Source organism: Centruroides sculpturatus, unplaced genomic scaffold, assembly GCF_000671375.1.
Source record: "Centruroides sculpturatus isolate CEXI.00-Female unplaced genomic scaffold, Cexi_2.0 scaffold1818, whole genome shotgun sequence".
Taxonomy (NCBI): Eukaryota; Metazoa; Arthropoda; class Arachnida; order Scorpiones; family Buthidae; genus Centruroides; species Centruroides sculpturatus.
This window is the reverse complement of record NW_019385979.1, coordinates 60,139-76,550: the sequence shown is the minus strand read 5'-3', so window position 1 is coordinate 76,550 and position 16,412 is coordinate 60,139. Positions and strand designations below refer to the sequence as shown.

General features: G+C 29.3%; 1 protein-coding gene across 4 annotated transcripts in view; it reads right to left on the bottom strand.

Moving 5' to 3' along the window:
- Positions 1 to 15,533, bottom strand: part of LOC111612918 (chitobiosyldiphosphodolichol beta-mannosyltransferase-like) — a 55,703-nt gene extending 40,170 nt beyond the window's left edge. Inside the window, exons 1-6 of one of the 4 annotated variants that reach the window (XM_023354209.1) lie at positions 15,268 to 15,533; positions 15,041 to 15,116; positions 12,488 to 12,632; positions 7,770 to 7,850; positions 2,562 to 2,665; positions 17 to 165 (exon numbers count right to left, since the gene is read on the bottom strand). In XM_023354209.1, coding sequence (XP_023209977.1) covers positions 17 to 165; positions 2,562 to 2,665; positions 7,770 to 7,850; positions 12,488 to 12,623 — 470 coding nt within the window. In that variant the 5' untranslated portion in view covers positions 12,624 to 12,632; positions 15,041 to 15,116; positions 15,268 to 15,533. Of the gene's footprint in view, positions 1 to 16; positions 166 to 2,561; positions 2,666 to 7,769; positions 7,851 to 12,487; positions 12,633 to 14,910; positions 15,117 to 15,267 lie in introns of those variants that run through there. The other 3 variants (XM_023354207.1, XM_023354206.1, XM_023354208.1) reach the window with 3 other exon arrangements.
- Between the last annotated feature and the right edge of the window lie 879 nt (positions 15,534 to 16,412).

Genomic DNA, 16,412 nt, shown 5'->3' with positions numbered 1-16,412 from the left:
TGAGATTATCATTTACCAAAGATAAATTTTTACTAATATATGATTAGGTCCATGTTTTAATCTCAATATAGTATGTCCATAATTATGCCAATCAATAATCCATTTTATTTCGAAAAAGCAACAATAAAGCCAAACTACTGGTAAGGTTGGTATTGATGGAGGATTCTGAAAAACAAAGAAGACATTTGAATATAAATTTTATTAAAAAGAACAATAACAATAGTTCTACAATGTGTTAATTATTTATGTAAATATTTTAGTTACATTTTTATTATTATTATAATAATATTTTTACTACAAAGAGCATTTGTAGTCAAGATATCACTATATCAATCTTTTTATTACAGAGAATTTTGTATCTAATTTACAATTTTGAAAAATGTAACCGTTTAATATAACATCATAACAACTTTATCTTCAATGGAATATATAGTAAAGTTTAAAATTTGCAATTAAAATACATAAAACGATATCAAGTTCTACACATTTAACTTAACAAGAATTTTGTGGAATTCTTCTAATCAAAATTGCTGTAATTTTACAGAATTAACTATTCAAAGATATTTAGATCAATATGATCTATATGAAAAGTATTTGCATTTATTAGTTTGATCAATACAGAAATGTATCACAAGTTACAAGCCTCTTCTCAGTTTGTATTTTAAAGGCAACATGATTTAAATTAAGTTGTATCATTAATAGTTATGTATCATAAATGTTTTAAACTGATTTTAAATGTTATTCAAAGTACTAGTAATTATGTACAAAATTAATGTAATATAAATCTTAATCTTAATATATCCTCAGATGCACAGCTACCTTATACTCAAATAAACATATAATTAAATACTTAATTCATTTTAAAAATATACTTCATTCTATATAATTATAAAACAGGTTAAAAAAAGAAAATTGAATTGTACTGCAACTTCAATAAACTAAAATTTGAATAAAATTATTTAAAAACTGAATGTATGTAATTATAAAAACCTGAAATCCCTATTCTTTAATTTCATTGCAACAACATGAAACATTGATAACATAAGCTATATATTTTTATGAGTTATAAAACTAAAATTTCATTCAAATCAACTCAAAGTTACTTCAGCAAAACAATTAGGATTTTTATTAATTTGAAATGAAAAGTATTATAAGCATCAATATTTAGAAATATCTTCTTATAAATATGTGATAGATAAACCACTATAAAAATATCAAAATAATTAAACTTAGAAATATTTTTGGATATTTCTAAATATCAGCTAGAATACTTCCAGAAAAAAATATTTTATACAAATGTACGGAAATTCAAACAAACATTCTAAAATATCAAACAATTTAAATTTAGTTAAGATATTATTCTTAATTGTGTGAAATTTGAAGTTCATATAATTTCATAAAAGAAAGTAATCCTTTAAATTTTGAATAAATTTAAATAAAAAAAATTCCTTTAACCAAAGGAATCTGACCCTACAGAACTGTAATATAAAGCGTATGAGAAATTTATAACTCTTTCTATTTAACTATAAACATAAACATCACTAAACCCGATGTAATATAGGTATAAACATTCTCACGATCAAACCGTGTATAGTTTACAATTATCGGCGAAATTCATCATATTGTTGTCATTCTAACACCAACTTTAACCCCACACCTGCTAAAACAATTGGTCACCTGACAAATTTTCCCAACACAAAATGTATAAAAGCCATCCTCCTTCCCCTCTCGGGAAGAGTCGCCAATTGAATGGACAACGACGAAGACAGGCCATATCTTCCCCTCATACCTACTGTACGCCCTTAATTGGAAGACCTTGTGCCCCACCTCACACTGCCTTTCAGAAATTAAAGCAGAAGTATCCATCCGATATTATCTCAGAGCTATGATATATTATTGTGAACTCTCTCTCTCATCCGCAAAGTCAAAGGAGTTTTGTGTAAATTTTATTTAGTTAGTTAGCTTAATAAACTCTTGTTTTGTTTTTTAAATGGTGTCGTTATTCGGCTTAGCCAACGTCTTATCGTTGACCCCTTCGACTCTCCTCCACTCGTGTAACACGTAACTGAACGAAATGCCATCCTTGACAAGAAAGTAGGTCACCGATCTGTGGCCGGAAGGAGAGGACTTCCCAACTTCCCCAGCGGCTCACAATTGCATATGATTTTCCAAAGAAAAGTTTTAATTTTAATAAATTTAAATAATTTTCTAAATTAAAGACTATCAATTTTATATTTTAAACTGATTTGGAATTTTAGAATTGTACTAACTTAAAGTGTTTAGAATTTTGAAATTCTCATGAAACAAATTCATATAATTTTTGTTTCAGTTGATAATGAAATGAAATATCTTAAAAAACATTTTTTACTTTAAGCATTTTGTTGCTTTGATAGTAATTTTTTCCTTTTCTATATGAAAAGCCATACACACATCACACACTGACTCCAGATAAAATTCATAATAAAATTCTTAAAAATTGAACATAGAAATTGTGTTTCATTCTATTTTCTTTTTCAACTGAAACTATATTTCATAATTTAAAAATCTTAAAAATACAATACCTGAATAAAAACACATGATGGTTTTGGTAATGAAATTAGCATATTCAAAAGTACAAGAAACTGCCATAAAACTTTCAGTATATATACAAAAAACTGTGGAATGCCTAATTAAGAAAAATATTTCAAAAATTAGAATCTTTAAAAATATCAAGTTTTCTATACATGTGTAAATAAATATTCAATAAGATATATATTTAATAAATCATACAGAATGAATATATAAAGAATTTGATTTATTCCAAAATTATCTATCAAATTCTTAAAAATACATTTTGTAAATATTATAAGAGTTTCTTGTCTCAATAATTGTTGAAACTAATATCTCAAATACTATAGTAGAGATAACAGAGACTTATCACACTGCTACTGGTAACATCAAAATGACACTTCTATCATCAGAATGCAACTTTATTATTGGTATTCATTTTAGTGCATAAGATTCTCATCAGCCATATATAAAAATATATAGGTATCTGTTGTAGAATAAATTTGCAGAGAAATTGACATTAATTACAATCTACAATTTAAAACATACCTGTTCATGATTTATTTCCATTTACACTGCACAGTACCATGAGTATTATATTATAAATAGGCCAACAATATCTAAAAAGAAAATCCCTTGATAATAGCAGATCACAATTACAATTCACATTAGGTACTGTGTACAAATTTGTTCTACAAAAGATACCTATATATTTTCATATATGGCTGATGAGGATTTTATGTATCAAAATGAATACCAGTAATAAAGTTGCATTCTGACGATAGAAGTGTCACTTTGATGTTACCAGTAGCAGTGTGATAAGTCTCTGTTATCTCTACTATAGTATTTGAGATATTAGTTTCAACATTTTGTAAAATATTAATATAAAATTATTTGATTTTATTTACATTCAAACAAATACAACCATTAAAAATTTTTCTATTGAAAATAAAAAATTCAACAATATTTCATCTAAAATTGGTAATAATTGTATTTTAGCAACTTCATTAGAATTTTTTCACATACATTTTCTACTAGATTTAAACATAAAAAAAGAAAACTTTGCATTAATACTGAAAATTTTATGATGAAAATACATCTCTCTTTTATCATGCCTATAACTATTTTCTTTTAGTTTTTGGAAAATATTTTTTATAAAGAAACTTATGCAAACATTTTTATTTTCAAAACGATTAAAAAAATTCTGTAGAAAATTTCTGCATTTGATCTTATAATTTGATATTTTTGTTCACATGATTTAAAACCTTGAGTATACAAAACAACTGGTATTTACAAACAATGTAAAGTGTGAATATTCATATATTAAAGTTACTTTATGTCACAGAAAATAACTTTAAATTATGAATTAATTATAAGTATGAAATACAGTAGACTCTCTTTATAATAGTTTTAGGTGAGCTATCAAAAATGAATGATAAAAAGACATTATATCAAATTTTCCTAATATTTTCTGATTTTAATTGGAAAATCTGACTACATTATGAAGTTCACCAGTAAATCATATAAATTGTTACAATATACATGTAAAAGTATATTGTAAAACAAGAATATTAATTTGTATATTTAAGTAGGATAGCACTTTTTAGCAGAAAAATATCTACTTAATAGTATTAGTGGACAGTTTAATTGACTATCTACTAACATTTACTTACAAGATAGGTATCTAACTGATTGAGAATTTAAATTTTTTTAATTTTTAACACTAGATTTGCTATTTATTTATTACACTGACTATGAGTAATGCTAATAATGCAAAAGATTACCATTTCCTCATACAACGTGTATGCGCTCAAATAAATATAAAAATAACAAAACAAACAGGTAAACATACAACAATACAGTGGTACCTCAGGATACGAAATTAATCCGTTCCGAAACTGAGATCATATCATGAAAATGTCGTAAGGTGAATCATTTTTCTCCGTACGATTACACGTAAAACCAAATAATTCGTTCCAACACGAAAAACATACTCAAATTAAAGGTAAGTAGTACAGTACATTGAAAAAAACTTTAGTAAGGAAAACACTAAAAAAATTGCGTTTTGTAGTTATAAATGTATAAATAACTATAATAGAATAATAATTGATAAAAAAAACGTAGTTTTATTTGCACTTTACCTTTGAGGATAGACGAGGGTGGAGGTGTAAACTGGTGGCTGAAGTGAGGGAGAAGGGAAGTGATACTAAAACTTAACTTACATAACATAATGTAACGATAACTTAAAAATAACTTAGAAAAGATTTTTAAAAAAATTAGTTTTAAATTATTTTTAAAAATTTTTATTTACTGCTTTTTGCTTTCTTTCTTCACTTCTACCAGCACTTTCACTGGATAGAGGTTGTTGGTAAAATATCTATCCAAAGAGGTTTGGCTTTGCCTACTTTTTAAAATGTTTCTAAAATGACTTAGGTAAATGTCATTACTCCGAGCAGCAATATGGCCAGTGTAAACCTTTTTGGGATGTTTCTTTTCAATAAAATCAGTCACTTTCTGATAATACCTCAAGATTTCCTTTATCGACGAGATCCACGACGAAGCAAACATGGGACTGATACCGATGAACAGAAGTGAATAAAAAATGGTGCTGAAAACTAATGTAACATCGTATGGTGAGTTTTTGTTCATATCGTGGAGCAAAAATATGTTCGAATTTCATGTCGTATCCTGAAAATTTTGTATGCTGGGGCATTCATATCCTGAGGTACCACTGTACATAGATATCACAAGGATAAAATTGATTCAGTAAAAAATACATACAAGCATGCAAAAACTATAAACTATAAAAAGAAATCAATAAGAACAATATAAATAAATATAAAAGATATACAGTGGAACCTCGTATAACGAGAAAAACAAATTGTAAAAAATTGACTCGCTTAAAGAGTGATGTTTTGCATAACGAGTGACAAGGAGAGGGGAAATCCCGAATTGTGCGCATGCTCCATCAGACTGTGTTTAGCAGACTGATGGAGCATGCGTTTCACTAGCATCTTAGTGTCACTCGTGATCACACATTTTTCCAAACTTATGTTCACACATATTATATATAAACATTGATAATCATAGCCTGTTATATAATAAACATGCCATCTCTTATTAAATGTAATGACCAATTCCAAATTAAATTTTAAAATTGTCTAAATTAAAAATTATTTATTTATAATTATTACATTTAATACGAGATGGCAGCATAACTGCCTACGTCTGTCAAATTAATTAATTTCTAATATTTAATTACAGCCTTTACATAGCCCAAGAATTTGGAATATTGTTTGGCATCTTCATCAGACATATTATCTGTGATTTTTTTGTTTTCTGCAAATAGAATTTGCATTCCAGGTTGGTTCATTCCATGCTATAAGAAAAGATGATGATGATTCATGCTTTTTAACAATGTATATTATATTGTGTAATTTTCTTTGAATAAACATTATACATAAAATATTTGAGTATTTTTTTGGCATGGAACGCATTATCATATTTTACATTAATTTCTATGGGAAAAATTATTCTGCTTAACGAGTGTTTTGCATTATGAGTAAGATTCTGGAACGAATTATGCTCATTAAGCGAGGTTCCACTGTATTAACATTCCAAAGCCCAATATTTTTAGTAATATGCCAAATAATTGCTGGATTTAATCTGGCAATTGTTTGGCATATAAAAAGACATATATTAAGTATCATATGTCTAAGTATAAAGATTCTTTGGCTTAGAATAAACAAACAACAAGATGAAATTATTGCAGAAGCTTATACATAAGTTTGTTCCATGAATAATCAAATCAAAGGTTTCCTTGCAAATTCCAGGAATTTGTATAGAAAGTAAGTTCCTTAATTATATCAATTCTTATAGAGTAATGCTCATAGTAAAGTATTAATAAATAACTAATACTTCTGTAGATTACATCAAGAATTTATGTATGCTATTTATTTTCTCTAAATCAAACAAAGTTTTCCTTTTCTGATTTATATTTATGCTTGCATTTTAAAATAGTGTCTGATATTTCATGATATTTTATTAATACATTACATACTTATATATATTATAAACAATGTATTGTACTTCAAAATAGTAAGTCTAATATTAAACATGATGGTAAATCTTACTGATAGTTTAGAATTATAATATTTTATTACAATTCATTTTTAACAAGTTGAGACATTTTCCTTGTTATTCTACCATACTGAGAATAAAGAAAACAACTACATGTTTACAGAAATAATTTCATATCTAAGGCAGCTGTAAGAGAAACTGTGATGAAACTACATGAGTTTAAAGTTCTATTTTTACTAAATAAATCATTCATTTAGTTATTATATTCAATATGGTTTATATTTTTGAAAATTTACTACACTTATTAATGTTTTATTTGATTAACATTTTTAGATTATCAAACTGGCCATTGAAATATTTTAACTTTAACAATTACTTATTCATTTGTTTCTTTTTTCAAAGAAAAAGTTATTTCCTATTATCTAATTTTAAAAAATCAAAAAATATTGAAAATTAATTTGATAAAAGAATTTACTAGGACAATAAGTAAAATTTATTAAAAAATTCTTCATGTGCATGAAAAAGGACAAAGATTAAGGGCACATTTTTTGTATTATCCATTAAGTAAATTGTTTTAAAAACAAATTTTTCAAGTTTAAATCATAAATAATTTTAATTATTTATATTGATTTTTATAGCCTCATATGTACCAGAGATTATTTACATATATTTCCAAAAACTGGGATATATTTCACTAGTTTTCATTTGAAATTTTGGCTCAAATTTGGTGTTTAATGATTCTACTAGAAATGTAATCATTATAAGTTATATCAAATAAATGATTTATAAAATCAACATAATTCTTTTTGAATATTTTTATTGTAATAAACAGATAATAAAAATAATTTTCTCATGGAAAAAGGTTAAGTGGGTCACAAACTAGAAAATGTACACATTTATTTTAATCACAGGAATTAGCATAACAATTTAATTTGATATTATAAAATTTATCTAAATAAAAATACAATAACTTTTAATTAAAAAGTATAAGTATCATCTAATAAAAAAATTAAATTAAAAGTACAGTACATCATCATCATAAACATGATGATGCATATTAATCAATCTTAACAATATTAAAAAGTAAACTAATGCAAATTTTATATTCTTGAAATGATAAATACTTTTAAAATACATCTTACATTGTCCAAACTCTGGAGGTTCTTTAAGGATGTGCTGATGAATATTTGAATTATTCATTACTTGTTCATAAGGAATAGAATCTGTTAAATATGTAAAATCAAATTAAATTATCTATACTTATATATTTAAAAATATACATTTGCAATATATAGACTAAATAATTTATAAAAATGTTTAATGTGTGTATTTTATTAATAACAACAAAAATATTATTAGTAATTTAGCAAGTATATAATCAAAATATGAAATATATTTCAGTTTATAAATTTATAATCATTAATACACTTATGTTTACAGATTTAGTTAAATTTCAAATGCATATAATAATTTAACACCTCATAAAAAGCAAAGAAAAAGTCCAATAATCATTAAGGGAAACTTGTTTTTAATTAAAAGTAAACAACATATATCATACATAACAAATTTCAAGTGAGATATCACAATTAAAAAAAAAATCAAAATTTACTTCAAATCTGTAAGTATTGTCATTTATCTTACTAAAACTCAGTAGGATATGAAATGTACTATTTTTTCTGTACTCTTTTTGTTCTGTATTCTGTACTCTTTTTGTACTGTATTCTGTACTCTACTGTATTCTGTACTCTTTTTGTTCTGTATTCTGTATTTCTATATTCAATGTACTATTCTCACAGTTTTGAGTTATTGTTTTCTGAAAAAAGTAGTTGCAGTTGAGCTTGCTGCAGTTCCAGAATTGGGCAGTTGAATATGTAGTGCTGGCTGCTGTCTTCTGTATTGCAGATGGTGCACAGTCCATCACCACCCCTGGATAATCTGCATAGGTAACTATTAAATTGACCATGGTTTGTGATAAATTGTGTCGTTTCAAAATTGGGAGTATACCAATTGTTTGCGAGTCTATTGTCAACACTAAGAAAGAATTGATAAGTGGTCAAATTGCAGTGATGATTATTACACTCTTCCTGCCATTCAATGGTTAAGTCCTTCTGCAAAAGATTTTCGAGAGTACTGATACTGATTTTATTGTAGGCTATTGGAAGTGTGGTGTCTTTGGCAGCAGCTTTGGTGAGCATATCAGCATGCTCATTACCTTTAGTGCCATGATGGGTACAGGTCCAAAGTAGACTGTAACAGTTGCTAGAGGTGGCAAGAAGTCTAATTATTTCAGATACAAGAGGGTGAACTGTTGTTGTAGATGAGAATGATGGCAGAAGTACAGTCAGAAAATACAGTAATGTCCTTAAGGATAGCAAGAAGCTCGGCCTGAAACACAGTAGTGCTGGGCAAGACGAAAGAGTTGGTGATAGATTTCCTAGCTATCATAATAGGCAACAAAACTGTAGCCAGTGTTGTCGATTTGGGAGCCATCAGTATACATGACAAGACATGTCATGAGAGAAGTTGTAGAGTTGAGGCTGGTGGGAGAGATAAGTTGAGCAGCGAAAGGGGACAGGTCTTTCAAGATTAGAGGCTAGGATGATATCATTTTTAACATTAATATCTTCACCATTTTTGATTCTCCAGATGTTACAGTACTTTTGAATGGGAGGCTTGGCAGTGATGATCTGGAGGCTGACATTAGAGGCTTTCAAGATTAGTAGAAGAGCTCTGTGTTGTGCAGAGATACATTTTCTATTTGGATGTTTTTTCTTAGTGGCCTATCATAGATGATGCTGAGTGCCTCAGAACCTAGGCCCCAGTTGTGTATTTGCCACCTTATAGAATGCCTGCATAATAAGGCCAGTGCAATCAACAATATATTTGATGTGCTGATCCCAGGAAAGACGAAAATCAAGTACTATGCCAAGGTACTTTATAGTTTTCTCAACTTTAATGGCATGGCCGTTCATCTTTAGTGTAGGCACTCTATAGTAGAGGTTTGGATTCCCTGGATGATTAAAAACAATGGCCTTTGTCTAAATAGAATTAAAATGCAGTTTGCACTGTCATGCACACTGTCATGCACTGTTCAGAATTTGGTTGCTGTTACGTTCCAGGTCAGCGCTGGAATGCCACACACCAAGAGCAAAACATCATCAGCATAGGCAGTGGTATAGTCTTGTCTGAAGTTGGAGTCCAGAAAGTTGTCAAAGGCAATGTTCCACAGGAGAGGTCCACAGATTAACCCTTGTGGGCACCCATGAACCACGTTTTTATGACAGCTGAAGTCGTCATATTGAAGAATGGCTTCCCTATCCTTCAGAAAGTTGGCAATGAGATGATAAAGATTAACAAGGCAGTTGACAGCTCTTAGCCTATGAAGAATAAGTGCCCACCAGGCACTGTCAAAAAGCCTTAGATATGTCCAGGCTGATGCCAAGAACGTATTTATTGTAGTCTAAGAGGGAGCAGATATTTTTGGTTGTGGTGTATATGGCGTCCTTGGCAGACCTTTGGTGACAGAATCCAAACTGATTATGACTTAACTGTTGAGTAGTTTCGACAAGCCAGGTAAGTCTGCTGGCAATCAGCTTTTCAAGGATTTTTCCCAGCACGAGCAGGAGAGAGATTTGGTGTAGTTCGTTGTTGTTTCCAGACTTGGAAATTGGAATAATTTTAGCAATTTTCCATCTCTGTGTGAATATGCCATGCTCGAATATTATATATGTCAAGAAGTAGGTTAGGAGCACATTTCCAGATTTCCTGGGCAATATCGACAGTATTTCCATCAGTGCCAGGGGCTTTTTTCTTGTTGAAGCTGCAGAAGATTTTGTCAACCTCTTGATAATTAAAAGGGAGTAGCACTCAGGGTGTTGATATCGTGGACAATCTGAGCCCTTAAATGCTTTTGCCAGTCTGTGTTTTCACTGGCAGGATCCTCAAAGTTGTCCATGTGTGCCTTCATAGTTTCAAGGAGGAAGTTGGTATAGTGGCCATTCTGCTCAATTGTGTTAAAGACCAGACTAGTTTTGAGTTTTCCAGAACACATATTGGAGATCTGACATATGCAGTAGCATCAAGGGATTAATTAACTGCATTAATCAAGGGATATATATATATATATATAATATATGTACAATGCCTTTTTTACAGCTTGTGCCTCCTTTTATATAAAAAGTGTTAATATAAAGTGGCATGCAAAATTTATAGGCGGCTTTTTGCGTTTTTGCGGGAAATCGAACATATTTTTAGACTCATGTAAAAATTCTCTAATTAGTCTGGAAACAGGGGACCTAATTCTTGCATTCTGTGAAAACGGGTAAGATTGGCTATAATGTAATTATCTTAATCTTCACTATTGTTACTTTTTGCCCACAAATAAAAACCCAGCGAAGCAGGTCCTTGCAGCTAGTATATATATAAAAATGGACGTGTTTGTCCCTATATTTCACACTGCAGCCAAAACTACACATCACACATGAATGGTGTTTGTGTGTAGTAGTAGCCCCAAGTCTCCCATTGTGCACTATGGTGGTTGCATCTTGATAGCTATAAGGGTGTGGGAGATATGGGGGTTGAAAGTAGTTGACTTTGAAAATGTGTAACAATGGAAGTGTTAATAATGAAAGTTTTAACAATGAAAGTGATAGCAATGAAAGTGTTGAGTAACAAAGGAAATGTTAAGATAAAGTGGTGTGCAAGATTTACAGGCACAGATGCGTTTTTTTGTGTTTTTAAGGGAAATCAAACATATTTTTAGAACCATGTAAAAATTCTCTAATTAGTCTGGAAACAGGGAACCTAATTCTTGCATTCTGTGAAAATGGGTAAGATTGGCTGTAATGTAATCTTAATCTTAAATGTTTTGGAATACTCGAAAATGTTTTGGAATAGTCCAGGACTGTTATGTGTGAGTAGTGGGGATGGCTTTTGGAGACAGGTGATGCTCATGCTTCAGTTGATTTTTCATAACTAAAGTACAAATAACAGAAAAATGTGAAAAGTGAATAGTGAAGTGTAAAAAATAAAAATATAAAAATCAATGCCAAAGTGTAAGAAAGAATTTTTTGCGGTCTCGAATCATATCTCAAAGGCAAAAGATGGCGTGGAGAAATGAAACCACAGAAGAAAGAGAAATACATCTAACATTGCTACGAGAAAATTATCAACAAAACAGAAATAATCAGACATGAGAGCAACTTGAAAATTATAGGGAAACACATCGAATCAGAGAAAGATTATGTAGAGGAAGAGAAACAGCCTTTTATATATATAAAAACAACTATATTTCATATAAATGTACGAACAAATAAAAACCCAGCGAAGCGGGTACTTGCAGCTAGTTATTACATATAATAATGAATTTGGGTTTTTGATTCATTAACAAATTTTCGTTACTTATTGCCTGCATAAAGTCCAGGCTTGACACTAACCAAACTCTCGTTTATGTAATGCACCATTATGAAACTATCTGGGCTCTCAATAGAAATAGATAAGACATTACGGCCATAAGTTAATCTTAACAGAGAAATTAGTAGTTAATACATTTCAATCAGAAAAAAATTGAGTGAACAATGTGTTTCAAAATGTAAGAGTATTATATTTCCTGGTTCCTCGCAAAATATAGTTATTAGTAGTGATTTATAGTAAAAGAATAAAACAAGCTTATTTACAATATATGTGTAAACTTGACACATATATTGTAAATAAGCTTGTTTTATTTTTTTTATACAAATGAGTGTATAACTTCAACAAAGATCCAGTGATATTCGTTTGGAGCCAGAAAATGAAGATTAATTAGAAAATCACAATCTTAACTAATTATAAACAAATATTATCCAATAAATATTTCCATTACCTCTGTAACATACAACATCAACAATGAAATTATTATCAGCCAATGAAAGTGCATGAAACTGCATTCTTGGGCTTCTTCCAAAATCACCAAGAACAACAACACAAATCCTTTTCTTAGGAATATTTTCAGAAGACATGATTTAATCCTATGTAATAATAACTTTTTAAAAAATATTTATTAATATTTATATTTATAAAAATATTTACATATATTTTAAATTTAATATAAAATAATATATAAATGTAAATGGCTTAATTTGATGTTTATTTTAAAATTTTTTATACCCTTATGGATATTTATGAATATATTTTTGTGGTAACATGCTGCACTACATACATAAAAGAAATGAAATTTAGTGATAATAGAGAGAAATTTAAGAATATTTCATAAATACAGTCCTACAAACAACACCATTTGTGCATTAGTGGGTAAATTTACATGAACTGGATCTGAATGCCCAAGGACAACAAAAGAAAGCATTGAATCTGTTCATTAAATGTTTAAAGAGGATAAAAATTATCAGTCAGAATGCAGATTGCAGAATGAACAACTTTAAACAATTTTAAGAATCTTACATTCATTCTTCTGAAAAAACCATATCACATTCACTGGTAAACAATTTATTTTGAGCTGTGTTATTACTATTTTTTTTTTAATTTAATACTTGCATTTGCATGTATAATTTGGTATATAATTTATCTCAAATGCATTTAACATGTCAATAAAAATGAATCAACATATTGCCTTAATTATAGCTAAAAAATATCTAACATTTATCCTAGTATTTTTCAGTTTATCACTCCTCTTTAGAGGAATGTAACAATATTTAAAGAACTAAAAAATTTAAAAACAAATTGAACAACTTTTGAAAACCAGCATTTCCAATGAAAATTTCAAGCAAACACTCAAATATGTCACCTTCTACCAGATTAAACTTAAAACTAGAAATTTATGAAAATTGTTATCATAAAATACTTTTAACCAATTCAAGAGATATTCAAAACATTTCAGAATTATTTAAATCTTATTCTCTTAAATAACAGCATTTCCATGATGTAGAGTGATCATCACAACAATCTTTTTATTAAAGATTGTGTGTTAGCAAAGCCTTCATGTGGCTTGCAGAATTTGTTCATTCTCAAAATTTGATCAATCAAATTTCATTAAACTTTACCATTTTCCATTATTTGTGATGAGGAATCCAAAAAAACAATAAAAAAATGGGAATCCATGACTTCATTTTAGATACAATAGAGTCAATGTGATAATGTCTATGCACCATGACATGATTGAGCACGCTTAACAGAATTTAGGTGGGAAAAACAGCATTGCACATGCCTAATGGAAAATGAGTGCCAAAAACAAACATAAAAACAAAATAATTGCTGTCAAGTGAATGTATGGATTGCTTGTCTATATCCAGCAAGAGCAAGAATTGCTTTTGTGTGGCCAGCTACCATTTTGTATTAGATATAATATTTGTCAATACAAATATTATATCTAAATATATAAATCACTTAACTTTTTTTTTGACATCTGACATCTGTAATTATAATCTGATTTATAGAAATCAGAATAATTTATCTTTATTTAATTTAATTTTATACTAAATAAAAATTTGCATTAAATTAATAACAAAAATAAGAAAAATTATTTTAAAAACTGAATGCAATGTAAATAATTACATCATCTATTAAAAATATTTTTGTAATTCAGATCTAATTTAAAATGTTCATTTGAAATTGGTTTTAGTTTTAAAATTTCAGATAAGTATTTGAAATTTGTTTTGGATTATAATTTTCCTCATGCCTAGATACACACAAACATATACTCACACATACAAATACACACATATATATATATATATATAAAAACATTATATGAAAATGGCAAAGTTTCTTTAGATAATCAAAGCTCTCGAGGACACACAGTGCTAACCCTCAGTTTGTGGCATCCCGAGTTATTCAATTACGAGTAATGCACCCTAGTATCGGCACAAATCATATTAGCCAGAGAAAAGGTATACCGGAACATCGCCAAATGCAAAAAATAAAGCAAACGATAAGTCCCGACAAGACAGCGTTCCCAAAGCACATCAAGCTTTCCGTTACCAGATCCGGGCAGACGACACAGTCGTTAATGCAAGAAACATCAACGAATAACATCGAGAAAAATAAAATAACATAAATGAAAATATTAAGTGGAAATAAAAAGTATTTTCCGAACAGTATTTTTTGGTATTCAATAAGCAGGGCCTCGAGAATTGCAAAAATTCTTGCCGACACACATTCACATCTCAATCCTCAAAATCTTTCTCGCAGGATTCTTTATCGGATAATCGTAATCTTTTCCGTACCAAGCACGAGCCAACAGCCACATCTAAAGACAAAGTTTGGAGAGCAAAAATATTAACCCGCACTCACTTGTACAATTTTAGGAAGTTTTTCAAACACTCAGCTTGATTATTTCAGAAATGTGATTCTGACAGTTAGCACTATATGTTCCAAGAGGTTTTATTTGTTTACAATATTGATTTCATTCCTATACTTTTACCGCTTTTGTAGAAGAGTGGAGCCCGCAGTTATGAATGGTTTTGATCCCTTCTCGCTTCGTTGATTTTCCGAATTTCCTAATAAATAAATAAATAATGTTATAATTTCTTATAAAAGCAAAACAAACTTTAATTTCTTAGTTAATACAGAAATTGATATAAAATGAAATCACGATTTTTATATTAATTCACATTAAATAAGACTGAGTAAAAGCATTAAACTACTCACAACTTCGAAGCGTGAGCGTTTTAATTCTTATATAAACACTACTTTCATCCAACTTCTACGTTTAAACGAAATAAATAAATTTAACTAAACTCTTCGTATTGATTATCAGTTGAAAATATAGAGAAAGGAAATAAATTTCGTTGCGATTCTATAGAAATGTTCAATAATTAAAATACAGCGAAAACAAATTTTTCACGTCTCAACAGAAATAAATGACGTGCGGCAGTCTTACGTGCTCGCTCGCCCGCCCTCTGGCGGAGTGGTTGGACGTTTGCTGCGTTGACGTTTTTCCGGGTCTGTAAATGGAGTTGGTTGGTAATAAAAATGGCGTCCTTTAGTAGTTAATAAATTATTTAAAAAATACTTTGTCTTTATCTGAATTACATTTTTATGGCTATTTAAATGTATCAGAGGATAAGCTATGGTTTTCCTAATTATATTGTCATACATATGTAATAAAATAAAACAGTAAAACGCAGAGGCGGGATGAGCGAGCGATCTAGGTAGTAACCTACCGTGGTTCGAATCATCCCCATGAATTGGCCGAACCCATTAATGGACTTGCTAAAAGACGCCCTCTTACTTGTTAGTGTTTACAGGGAGTAAAATTTATTTGTTTAGTTATGGCAACGCAACGCTCTAGGCATCCCCCTAGGCGATCTGCCTAGGGGGATGCCTTCCGGGAAGTCTATTTAAGGGAAACTGGCCCCTATTTAGGCGTTACAGACGTGGAGAAAACCTGGAAAATTCCACGTGGTCAGCCCCCGTCCGAGCGAGGCACGAACACACGACCAAACTCCAGCGTTCAGGTTACGAAGACCGCTCGGCCACGGGAGTAAAGAGTTTATAAAAACAGTAAAACGCAAATTTATGTACAGTATTCGTTTTATCTACGTATGTTTTATTTTATTCATAATTCCATCTCATAATCAATCTCATATGCATTCTTTATCTCTTATTATTATTAATGTATAGTACCGTACGTATTGTCTTAATAAAGAAATCTATTAGTCAACTTTTAAATTAATTAAATAACTGTAGTTTGATAAATCATTTGTAAGAGCAAATTAATAACTATATATTAAGAATATTACATAGCAAAATTAATTTTTTATAGTCTGTCTTGGCAAGATCATTTGTTGCAT